Source organism: Perna viridis, chromosome 2 (assembly GCF_037379345.1).
Source record: "Perna viridis isolate PV_CMFRI_1.1 ecotype Kerala chromosome 2, ASM3737934v1, whole genome shotgun sequence".
NCBI classification, from domain to species: Eukaryota; Metazoa; Mollusca; class Bivalvia; order Mytilida; family Mytilidae; genus Perna; species Perna viridis.
In genome coordinates, this window is record NC_142446.1 from 15,895,500 (window position 1) to 15,908,651 (window position 13,152).

A 13,152-nucleotide genomic window follows, 5' to 3' on the forward strand; every position below is an offset into this window, starting at 1 on the left:
ATTAAAATTCATTGTTTATACAATGTAGTTAATTATAAAAAATAAATCATTAAAATTCATTGTTTATAGTTTATTATAATCAAGGTCTTATCACTAACATGCAGTTATGAACTGGTAACATCATTTTTTGCTTCTGGTGGGCATCTTAAAACTGAAGAAAACCTGACACATGTTGCGGATCATACACATTATTTAATGTACAGGAGGTTCAGCTTGGTAAAAAGTAACACTCACCAAAAACCAGAACCAATCAGAACATTTTGAAACCCATGTAAAGTTTCATTTCTTTAAATTTCATTTTCATTCAAAGTATGAGAAATTTTTTAAAAAATTAAAAAACCAAAATAATGCATGACTTCTGACAAAACAAAAACTTAATACTGTAAACCATTAATTTATGAAGAAAAACATAATATTATTTTAGGAACAATGGCAAATTCAAAGCTGTGCAAAAGATGATTGATCACGAAAGCCACAAAAAAAAAAGATTAGAGAAAATTTCCTGGTTCACAGCATGTACATTGTAATGTAATACAAATTCATAACATTTATCAAATACTAATTATTCTGATAGGAATACACAAGGTTAAAAATTAACAAAGATCATATTCAAATATGAGACTATTTTCTTCAAGAAAAGAATGCACAAAAATTAAAAGGATAAGCAACATATAGTGTGACATCTCATTGTTTTGTACCAAACACCCTTGATATAAAGGGACTGAGTTGGAGACAAGTTCATTGTTTAAGCTTTCTAAATTAGCTATCTACAATGCAGACATACATACCTGAAAGGAGTATAGCTGCAATTCTTTACCTTGATCCTGAAAATATTCTTTATTTTGAAAATGTAATGAAAAGATGGTCAATATTCATATCAAGATTTATTAAATTTACAAAAAAGTTGATATTCACAGAAATTCTCAACAGACCATGAATATGTTTTTATGAAACTAAAGGCTAGATTAACCAGATTAAATTGTTAATTACATTACCAGTCGTAATTAAGACTGATTCATCAGACTAATTTCACATCTGGATGTCACTGCTTGACATGTCTATAATTTCATAGCGTGAACTAAGGCCTTCAGACCAACTGATATGCAATTGAATAAAATTTATATACTCTCAAGAACATCTTCCCAAAAGCACTCTTAACCATGAAAATCCAGTCAATTATTGTGTACATAAGTATGCAACTTTACCATATTGAGAAAACAAATTCATATTTAGCAGAGAAACACTCCCAAAGGTGCCCATCTATGCAAGTTCAATACATATCAAACTTCTGTCACATCTTTTCCATCATTTTAGCTAGTGTGCAACAACACCTCTGTGTAAGTTGCATGAGATTTAAAAAAATTACATGCAGTAAATACATGTACACACATCTTGTCTTTACAAATTAGCAAGGTGGTGAATGTATATAGTCAATCATCACTGTATACACAAACACATGAAGTTAATAAATCTATTAAAATAACTACATTTAAACTAAGTAAAACACAGTACATAATATTTACATAAACACAACATTCAATAATAAACGTAAAACATAATTTGGAAATCGAGGGGCTACTTGTTGAAAACTTCCAGAAATTAGTATCTAGGGGGAGCCCAGCAGATACATGAAAGATGTAAAAAATTAAAATGCATGAGAACTAAAAAAGAAAACAAAGCAAGAGGCTCCCAGTATCCTGAATCGCCCACCTGGTAAAATGTTTGCCTTTTTAAGGGCAATAACTCTAACAAGGAGTTGTCAGACAATTTTGACTCCATTTGATTCATTGGATACATTTGTAAGCCTTATAATAAGGATCATTTCAGCAATTGAAAGCTAAAGGCTAAACCTAACAGATTTGGAGATGTATGCAAAACTCTGCTGTCTGACCCCATTGTTCTATTTTTAGAAATGGCAGCCATGTTTTTTCTGTGATAAAAAATCTGTCATTTCGTTAAGGATACCCTATAAAACAAAAATGTCAACTTTAATTGAATTCTGTAGAGCAGTTTCTGAGGAGATTTTTTAAAGTAATAACATCATAAACAGAGAAAAATGTCCAAAAAGGGCAATAACTCCAACATGGGTCAATAGATCTCCTCATGCTGAATAATTTTACCCTGTCAGATTTTGGTTAAACCTAACTGTTTTGGAGATATATGCAAAAATCTGCTGTCTGACCCCAATGTTCAATTTTAAGTAACAGCGGCCACGCTTTATAACAGATAAAAAATCCAAACGGTCATTTTGTTAAGGATGCCCTTTAAAACAAAAATACCAACTTTCATTGAATTCTGTAAAGTAGTTTCTGAGGAGAAGATTTTGTAAAATAATAACATTAAAAACAGCAAAAAAAGTCCAAAAAGGGCAATAACTCCAACATAGGTCAACAGATTCTCACCAAATTTTGACCACAGATAGATCTCATCATGCTGAACACTTTTACCCCCATGTCAGAGTTTGGCTTAACCTAACAGTTTTGGAGATAAATGCAAAAAACTAGCTGTCTGACCCCTATGTTCTATTTTTAGTAACAGTGGCCATGTTTTTCAACGGATCAAAAATCCCCACAATCCACAATACCCTAAGAAACATTCAAAGTAAGTTAAGTTCCAATTGGTCAAGTGGTGTCAGAGGAGAAGAGATTTGAAAGAAATAACATTAAAAATAGCAAAAAACGTTGAAAAAGGGAAATAACTCCAACATGGCATAGGTCTCACCAACCACTTCCAGGTCAAATGGCCACCCCTCTTATGTAGTACAAATTCACAGTGAACCTAAAAATATGCATAGTAAGTGCATTATTTGTGTGTATTCTGATAAAAAGTAGTCAAAATAATGCTGAGAATGTGCACTTTAAAATCGTATTTGTAATTTACTACTAAAGTGTTTGAATATTATTTACATTTGTGAGTAATTTGCCTCCATGCTGTCAGTTAGCAGAACAAGTAAAAATGTGGATTTTCAGTATTATTTATTCAAGTAAATTTAGTGAAGAATTTCTACTATCATCGTACCATTGGCATAATGATTTTGGAAGCCTTATTTTCCAAGCTTCACAACGGTATGCAGCTTTAAGATGTCATTTGTCCTGGGAATTCAGTGAGACTTTGAAAATTACTTTTTTAACATGTAAAGTAATGGAAACATTAGAAGTGGTTAGTGAGACCATAAATTAAATTATGGCATATTTCAGAGAAATGCATAATTTAGGGAAAATTGCCTTTCCTGGTCATTATTTCCATTTTCCCATAAAATCAGTGTAGTGATACTGGTAATCTGGCTACATTTTAAAAGGTGCATTGTGCAAAGTATTTTAAAAAACACCATAGCAACAAGATTTTTATCAGTAACAGTGACTCATAACTTGATGTCATCCATGAAATACACGTCACTGCTTGGGATATTCAAAGTACTCAAATAGTCACACAGCAGACTTAGAAACACACAGTAATAAAATAGGTATGATATAAATTGTTGAAATCCGTTCTTTTTTCATAATGATAAATGATATTTGCTATTACAACTTCTTGAATTTTCATAGGTATCACTTTGGTGTGACAAGTTAGTTAAAATTGTAATTTTTTAGTAATTTAGGGAAAATATCACTGAGGGGCATGATATAAAAATGACCATTTCTTTGTAGTCCTATGTCTGATTTCGATAGTTTTGGTCTTATTAGACTAACAATACCACAAGCTTTCATAAAATGTAAAAAAAGAAAAACATAAAAACTCATAAATTGTTTTTAAGGTCTCACTAACCACTTCCAGGTCAAATGGCCACCCCCCTATGTAGTACCAAAAACACACTGAACCTAGATATATGCATTGTAAGTGCATTATTTGTGTGTATTATGATTAAAAGTAGTCAAAATAAAGCTGAGAAAGTGTACTTTAAAATCATATATGTAATTAACTACAAAAGTGTATGAATATTGTTTACATGTGTGAGTAATTTGCCTCCATGCTGTCAGTTAGCAGAACAGGTAAAAATGCGGATTTTCAGTATTATTTATTCAAGTAAATTTTGTGAAGAATTTCTACTATCATCGTACCATTGGCATAATGATTTTGGAAGCCTTATTTTCCAAGCTTTGCAACGGTATGCAGCTTTTAGATGTCATTTGTCCTGGGAATTCACAGTGAGACTTTGAAAATTACTTTTTTAACATGTAAAGTAATGGAAACGTTAGAAGTGGTTAGTGAGACCTTAATAGATTAAAATGAAAATTTGACCGCAGATAGATCTCATCATGTTGAACATTTTTACCCCATCAGCATTTGGTTAAACCTAACGTTTTTGGAGATATATGCGTAAAACTATTATCTGACCCCCACGTTCTATTTTTAGTAACGGCAGCCATGTTTTTCAATGGATCAAAAATACCCACATCATTTCTATGCAGGATACCCCAAGGAACATTCGTACCAAGTTTGGTTCAAATTGGTCAAGCAGTTTCAGAGGAGAAGAGTTTTGAAAAATTGTTAACGATGACGACAATGGATGCCAAGTGCTGGCAATACATTGTGTGTGGGGGGAGCCCAACAGATACTGTATAAATGTTTTAAGTCAAATCTTAGTACCTGGGGGAGCCCGGCAGGCAAGCCTACATCCTAAATCTTAGTGCCGGGGGAGCCCGGTAGGTATCCCTAGAACCTAATCTTAGTACCTGGGGGAACCAGGTAGGCACACCTACTGACTTTTGGAAGCTGTGGACTAGATATCTGGGGGAAGCCCAGCAGATGCCATAACTGATTTCTAACCAATGAAAAACTTTAAGGAAGTAAATGATAACCTGGGTGAAGCCCATGGTTTATACCAACGACTTAAGATTCATGTCTGACCTTAACTTACCTGGCAAATTATTAAAGATTAAATATAAGACAACAAAAATGCAAACTGACATAGGATAAGGATGTTGGTTATAATTATAGTGTTCACAAGAATGTTCAAGAATTTTTTAACCAAACATAACTCCTTATGAAGAATGTTGATTCTAGAGTGTTCACAAGGGTGTTATAGATGGACACACACATTTTACTTATTCAATCTGAATTTTACCTTTGCTTTGTGGCAGCCTTTTTATTATTTTCTTCAATCTGGTTCTTAAGCTGCTCATAAATTTCCTTCATTTCCTAAAAGATAAGGATTTCTTCTATTATTTCATTAACTAGACTTCTTATGTTTTCATTTTGAATCAGCAAGAAATTTAACCAGTATAGCCCTAAACAACCACAGTAGATTACACAAAATGTCCATTACACACATAAAATTCCCTTCAATCTAAAACAAATGGATGAAATGATAAAGAAGATCAATTTCAAAATCTCTGGAAGCAGTTATGAGTTATCATATGGCATGCAGACAACACAACTGATAGCAGTATACTAAATATGTCCATTAAAAAGCCATCAAAATCTAGGTCATTTTTACATATAAAATTATACTATAACCCCAAATATAATACACGTCGTAGAATAAAGTCAATTGAATAGCAAAATGCTTCGAGGAGAGCAGCTAGATACGCCTGCAGAGGTCAAACCCGGAACAGATGGGGCAAAAATGGACAAAAAATTCCACCTTGACACAAAATAAAAATCAAAAAGAAGTTTACATTACTGAAAAAAAAAAAATTCAAAAGTTTATTGGAAATTGCTTAATGCCTTTTGAAGTAATTCTGTACAGGAAATCCCTTTATATTCATGAGTAAAGTCCCAAAACTGAAAATTAGAAATTCATAACAATTAAAGAGGGAGCTAAATAAATATTAATAGTAAATTGCAATGTGACTGTGACATCAACAAACTTTTTAAAAAATTACTCATTCTTTAATGATTTACTCAGTTTTTATACTAAATTATAAGAAATAACTGTTATATTTTTTTCGTGGAACACACTTGAAAATAACGTGCTAGGCAGATTATTTAGTGTGCACCACGTGATTGAGCTTATTTCTTCATAGACCAAAAAAAAATATAATAGTCATTCCTTAAACAATTCACCAAAGTTTCATTGACATGACTGCAAGGGATTTTGAGTTTTGTTCTGAAAACATAAAATCAACACATTTTGGGATGAATAAAGTACCATAAATCAAAAGTGAAAAAAGCAGAAACTAAAAAAAATGAAAAGGAGTTCATATCAATATAAAGAAAAAGTTCACCAAAGTTTCACAAATATTGTTGGCAGCATTGTGCATAATGTGAACAACGGACGGACAGACAAACAATAGTATACCATAATAAGCTCTGTCTTAACAGACAGGCGTATAAAATCAATACTTAAATGGAATTTTAAGCAAAACCTTTAAATGGAAAGACCATTTTTGCATTAAGTCAGGCTCATATGATAAATCATACCCACGTAAACAAAAATATTTGTTTGTTTCTTAGGATTTAATGTCCGAGCAGCAATATTTCAGCTATATTCAGACGATGAACATGAAATTGATAAAATGAACATGAAATGATGATGAAATGAAAAAGGGATGGGACACAAGGACAATGGGGTCGACAAATTTTGATTGCCACTGGAAATAGGGAGAGGTGGGTAGGGTCGGCAATTTAGCCTCCTGTGGCGAAGCCCTATGGTTCCTACTCCTATCGAATACCACAGCACGGTTCTTTAACGTGCGAGGAATGTGGCATCTTTCCCAACACGGTGCACCACTATGGTTTGCGGTCAGGTTTTCCGTATTATAGCCTGACAACCCCAGCATGTAACACGCCAGGGGTACCCCATTCAACCACCTGGGGCACACATCTCAGTTGCTCTGTGGGCAGAGCGCCCTAGCCCCCGGCTAGGGTTCTGAGCACTATTTAGTCGCCTTTTACGACAAGCTTAGCTCTGCTGCAGGCCTATTCTTTTAACACCCGGACCTGCACGGGGCTAAACAAAAATAAATAACCTTTAATGCAAAATGCGCTTTTATAAAATGCTCAAGGCTATGCAAAGTCCGAAATCTTTGAAATGTATGTAGATAACCATCTTGCAGAACTCTCAAATTTGAAGGAAGATGATAAGCAGACTTTATTGATTTTCACAAATAGCTTCGGACTGGCTTGTGACATCACTAAGTCGGTTTGGTACTGATACAAGTACTGCAAATAATATGTAAAGAAAGAATATTCTGTAAATATTTCTACGATCCTGTTTATCTAATCACCAAAACATGTTGTCTTGTCAAGCTTACGATTGCACGAATGATAAAAGAGAAATATTCTAAAGTTTTTTGACCGGCAACATGAACATTCTTTGGAAGTAGCCATTAGATTTTCCTCTGACATACTAGTCTTCTGGCTGCAAATCCCATTGTTCATCAATGTTTGGTTGACATTTGCTTACATGTTACACCTCAATCTCTTCTTCTGTTTATTTTGGGTTGAAATTTTAGGAGAAAAGTCCAAAATTTGTGATTTCTTTGGACATTGTAATCAATTACCTATTTACTTTCATTTTACAAACCGACTTCGTGACGTCACAGCTCAACCAATCATGGTGGTGCCCACAGGCGTGGGAAATTCAAATTCCCTAATTATACATCATGATTAATAAGTTGAGAAAAGGAAATCATTTTGCTTCAATTTTATTTTCATGAACATTTAAACAGTTAGTTTCGATATTTATGACTTGCACAATAACATAGTAATCTCCTTTAAATATGATTGACACCTTTTCTCTTCTGTGTTGTTCAGCCAGTTGTTGCTTCTTTGACACAGCTTTGGGTTTTTCTGATTTCAACTTATTGTTGTTATATTTCTTTCTAGCTTTCTGCAACATAACAATGTAAATACTTTTTTTTTTGTTATCTGCCTAGAATAAAATTTCACCATGCTATTAGTAAGAAAATGTTTTATTAAAAATAAATTAACCAGTATTTTCAAGGGTAAGAATGCATTGAATATCAAATGTATTTCACTTATTTGTATAACACATTGTGTCCTGTATATTGCTTAAATTACATAATTTTAAATTACTCTTGTACGATGATTTGGCCTTTTCTTTGGATCACGCTCTTTTAACCATTCTTCATAGGAATGGAACTTCCTTAGCTGAAATTTAAAAAAAAAAACTAAAATAAAGTTCTGCCTATAGTAGCATGATACATCTACCAAATCCCAAACACTAGGTACTTGGTGGTCACACTATTGCTATTATTTTTAATTAATTGGTTTACAGATTGTTTTGGGGGGAAAATACGGTGGGTCAGTTGAGAGAAAAAATGAAGCCATAAGAATTTGAAAATGATATTTACCATTTTCACTCAAGCAAGTGTTTCATGACAAGATGTGCATGTAATATTATAAATAGAAGTTTGCAAGCCCCTTTTGCAGTGGTTTCCTCCCAACCTTATAGAAAATCCTGCAGTTTAAATTCTAAAAAAATTTTTTTGAAGAAACAATAAGCATATTTAAATATTACTTCTGTTGAAGATAGACTTTTTAAGGAGGATATAAGTTTATAACAATTAATACAATCAAAATCTAAATATGTTTGTTCTTCTTATTTGTAAGTAAATGGTAGTATAATTTCACAAAATGGTGAAATTGCAAATGTTTTTATGAGTTCTTAACATTGGTTATAATCTTGGGAAAACTTTGATAATTCTCTGCCTGATGTAAAGCAACTTTTAAAACCAAACTCATTTGTTATTCCAAACATGTCTGAAACTTTTAAAAAAAAAAGATATACATAGTATGTCTGCAGGAAAAGCTATTGGTTTAGACAATATTTCTGTCAAATTACAAAAAATGATATCTGATGTTATTGCTAGTCTTTTAACTCATATCTAGATTTTTTCAATAGAAAGTTGTATTGTCGAAGGTAGCAAGGGTAACTCCTATTTTTAAATCAGGAAACAAACACATTCCAGTCTCTGTATTACCTATTGTCAATAAAATAATAGAAAGACATGTACTCAATACTTTTTATGAATATTTATCAACTAATAAACTAATTACAAATTGTCAATCTGGTTTCAGACCGAAACACTCATGTGAAACAGTTTAAAACAGTTTAATTGATCCTTGGCTTGCAAATATACATGAAGGGAAGTTAACACGTTTTATTTATAGACCTGAGTAAAGCATTTGATACAGTTAACCATATTTTATTGTTGCTTAAACTTAAAGTGTTTGGCATTTGTGAAAATAGTTTGAAATGATTTAATTCATATCACAATCAATATTAACACCTAGAATTCTCAACAGTTTCTAGTACAATATCATATAAGTTAATACATATTTTCTACATTTATATTATTTCTGCTTAGTGCCAATAAGCATGCATGGAGTCTTCTTAAGAAAGTTTGTTACACTTCATCCATTGAATAGAGTTCACAATATCTTCTTTTAATTTTCTCTCAATTACATTTACACATTTATCAGCAACATCTTGTGATAGTCACTGACAATTAATATAAAAAGCAAAGATCCCAAGGAAGAAAACTTGTAATACTTTCTGACTCTGACACCATTCCACCCAACATTACTCTCTGTTAACAATACTGTACTGTTGCAAATACAGATAATGTAAAAATATATGGAAAATTGCAAATGAAGGTAATTGACATTTTGATCTTACCATAAAGACATTTAACTGATAAAATTTCAAAGAAAATTGGTGTGTTAAGGCATCTTAGAAGTTCTATGTCCACTGTCTGAAACTGTCTACTTGAAGTACCGGTATACAATTCTATTATTTTCCCACATTCTAATTATTGTTGTACTGTATGGTCCTTCTAACCCAAAGCTCTAACATATAGTCTGTGGAGGATGAAGTGCTATATACAATGCCACCTTCTCAAATATCTTCAAGTGTGTTGAGCAACAACAACCGGTAGGTATTGTGCTTCAAATGGTAGACCTGCTGTATGTTAAACAAGCTTTTCCAAATTCCTGTGTATTTGTTTTATTTTGCCAAATACATAGAGTTAAATTAAAACAGCCTTTTAGTGGTAATCCCAGAGAAGAAAGAGCATGCTGCATAAAACCTGCTGTGTTGGTATCTATGTCATGGTCTATGAATATTGAGTCTGGCTGGTTAGAGTTGTAACTGTTTATCAATTATAAGCTTGTACTCTGATAAGTTCCAAAATTAAGACTGTTAATTCTTTTCATTTGAAAATAAGAAAGATTGGAACAAATCACTGTAATATAATTGATTTATGATCAAGTGTCAATTACAGTGCTGTCAATTGTGTTTTAATTCAGACAAATTATATGACCCTATTATCAGCAAAATACATCAGTTGAATCCATTTAATCTGTTAAGTAAACAATTACCCTGACCATCGCGAGAGATTTGATGATGATTGGGGGTTTTTAACGACCTTGAATACCAATACAGGCCTCTCATGGTCAATGTTAATGGGTTAGTAGAACCAACTGGTGTTGGTGGCGGAGCCCAGCCTTCGGGATACATGACCAAAGAACTCGGTCAGAGTATGACCTACTAGTGGCTGGGCTGCTGTGTTGACGCTCTGGCCTACTCCCAGACCCCACATGGGTCCGAGAGCATTTCCCGTTGCTAACTGTTTGGAAGTACATCAACGTGAAGAGTGCGCAAGAGATTTTAAAATAGTTCATTATACAGGTGTCAAAAGAATAGGCCTGCAGCACTGCTAAGCTTGTCGTAAAAGGTGATTACATAGTGCTCAGAACCCTAGCCGGGGGCTAGGGCGCTCTGCCCACAGACCAACTGGGTTGTGTGCCCTAGGTGGTGGAATGAGGTACCCCTGGCGTGTTACATGCTGGGGTTATCAGGCTATAATACAGAAAACTTTATCGCAAACAATAGTGGTGCACCATGTTGGGAAAGATGCCATGTTCCTCACACGTAAAGGAACCCTGCTGTGATATTCCAAGGGAGTAGGAACCTTTGCGCTCAGCCACAGGAGGCTAAATTGCCCGGCCTGACCCATCCTTCTATTTTCTAGTGGCTATCAAAATTTGTCAACCATATTATCCTCGTTTCCCACACTTTCTTCATATCATCATCATCATTTCATGTTCATTTTATCATCCATTTCATGTTCATCACCTGAATATAGCTGAAATATTGCTGCTTGGGTGTTAAATCCCAATAATCAAACATTTGCTAAAATTAGATTGGAAGTTGCTAATGTCGTGTAAATGTGTAAAATGGTGACGCTTTATAGAAGAAATTGTTCCATAGTAAATGAAGTTAATTAAAAATAAAATTAAAAAATGGACGATTATTCAAGATTGATTCAGTTTTTACATTTGTTATTCAGAGCATTTCTGGGTAAGTTTTTACATAATATGTTTGTGTTTGATAAGAGAATTTGAAGGTATTAGTGAATCTGTGGACAAAGAGAGGTGTTGGCAGGTGAAAAAAGATTAAGAAATGTTCTGAACAAAGACGGTAGAGGTGAAGATTCTGAGTCAGATAAAACCCCTGACAGTGAGTTTGACAATGATGCACAATGAATATAAAGAAGAAAGATGATTTGGCTGATGATTGGTACTCTAATTTTGATATCTATGAAAGATGTTTGCCACATATCCTGGGCCACAACACCATAAAGGCTCTTCATTTCTACATAATTTGATTGAAAAAACAAACACTTATGCCAATTGCCAAGTTTAAACATGCCTGATGAAAAACAAATGACCTAGAGTTCACAAACTCTGCCAGAAATGAAAGCATCACACCAAATGGGTATTAGCCGATAACCAAGCAACAACATGTACTCGTCATCTGATCCCTGTAAACTCCCATCTTTCCATCTATCATCTTAAAATTAGGTCACTTGTAAATCATTTATTAAAACACTTTTGGATTCCAGTATATTCCAAGGAAAAATATAACTTCATTATTGCAGTTTACCCTTTAAAGTCTTACAACCCTTTAGCAGTATTGATGCTGGGAAGCTCAGAAAATAGTGATATCTTGTATAGTGACATATGCTAAGGCAAAACTGATAGAACTGAAGGAATCTTGCATCTCCAATAGTTAAAAACTGTATTGTACATGGAAATTTAAAAGGCCAAGGTTGTCATGTTAACAATAACATCCTCATTTCTCCTTGTCTTTTGACTGAATTGTGAGGCAACATCAGGAATAGAGGTTCAGACAGAAGGACCAATATGAGCAACAACATAGAAAGACAGAAGAAATGTCTCTGTAGTGTGTGGGTCATGTGAAATGCCTAATAAATAAAAATGATTTATTTTTTAGAAAAAATGTCATTTGCATAAAAGCCATTTTTGATTATACAACACACATGAAAGGTGTATACAAAACTGACCAGAATGTTCAGTACAGTACAGCAGTTTCCATTGGAAAACAATACAGAGGGTGAATCAGTGTTCTTCTGGTAACTGGAAATGGTTAAATTCAATGCTTTTACTTTCCACTTTTTATTCAAAATCACCCATCATCCATCACATTAAATTTCTCATCCATGCTCATCAAGTTATGTGAAAGAGGAATGGTAACCTGTAATTATTCTCCCAAAAGTCAGATTAGTTTGTATAAGAGCTGAATCTGCAACATATTACAGAAACGGCAAAGTTAGGCAAACAAACTATGACTGCCGGGAAAAGACTCATGTCACTTCATGAAATTCCCAGGGAGTGAATTGAATCAAATGCCCTCCATTTATGGCTTAAAACTTTTGGAGAAAAAATTTTAAAAATGCAAACAGAACAGTCACCATTTTTTTTTGCAAATTAAACTGAGCCAACAGAGGTACTTGAATGAAGGGACATATCAGCTATACATCTATGAATTTGTCATTGTCTTTCATCTTTCTTTCTGTCGTTCCAATGACTTTCAATGCATGGCGCAAAATCTTGTGTCAAGAGAAATTTAAATAGAACCTCATTCAACTGTTTGTGGGGGGATTACATTGACAACCATCTAAAATGGCATCACCACAATGTAAAACAGAAGATTTTCACTGATGAATAAACCTAATGCAAGTATTCCCCTATGATCTATCCCCAATTTAAATGCAGAGACAGAAAGGGTTATTTGTTTTCTTTCTGAGCACAAGTAAATAATGACCTATTTTTTATATATTAATATACTAATGCAGAGTGAGCTACAAGTACTATATTTACAACATATATTATTGCAGAGTGAAGTACAAGCACTTTATTTACAACATACATGTATATTAC

The 13,152-nt window shown here is 33.5% G+C and overlaps 1 protein-coding gene across 4 annotated transcripts in view; it reads right to left on the bottom strand.

The window, feature by feature from the left end:
* The window catches only part of LOC148623809 (uncharacterized), a 54,215-nt gene that overhangs the window by 25,901 nt on the left and 15,162 nt on the right, over window positions 1–13,152 (bottom strand). For 2 of the 4 annotated variants that reach the window (XM_088565960.1, XM_088565958.1), the window contains exons 8-11: window positions 7,981–8,055; window positions 7,676–7,774; window positions 5,066–5,139; window positions 789–824 (exon numbers count right to left, since the gene is read on the bottom strand). In XM_088565960.1, the coding sequence (XP_088422086.1) occupies window positions 789–824; window positions 5,066–5,139; window positions 7,676–7,774; window positions 7,981–8,055 (284 nt within the window). The remainder of the gene's footprint in view (window positions 1–788; window positions 825–5,065; window positions 5,140–7,675; window positions 7,775–7,980; window positions 8,056–13,152) is intronic. The other 2 variants (XM_088565959.1, XM_088565961.1) reach the window with 2 other exon arrangements.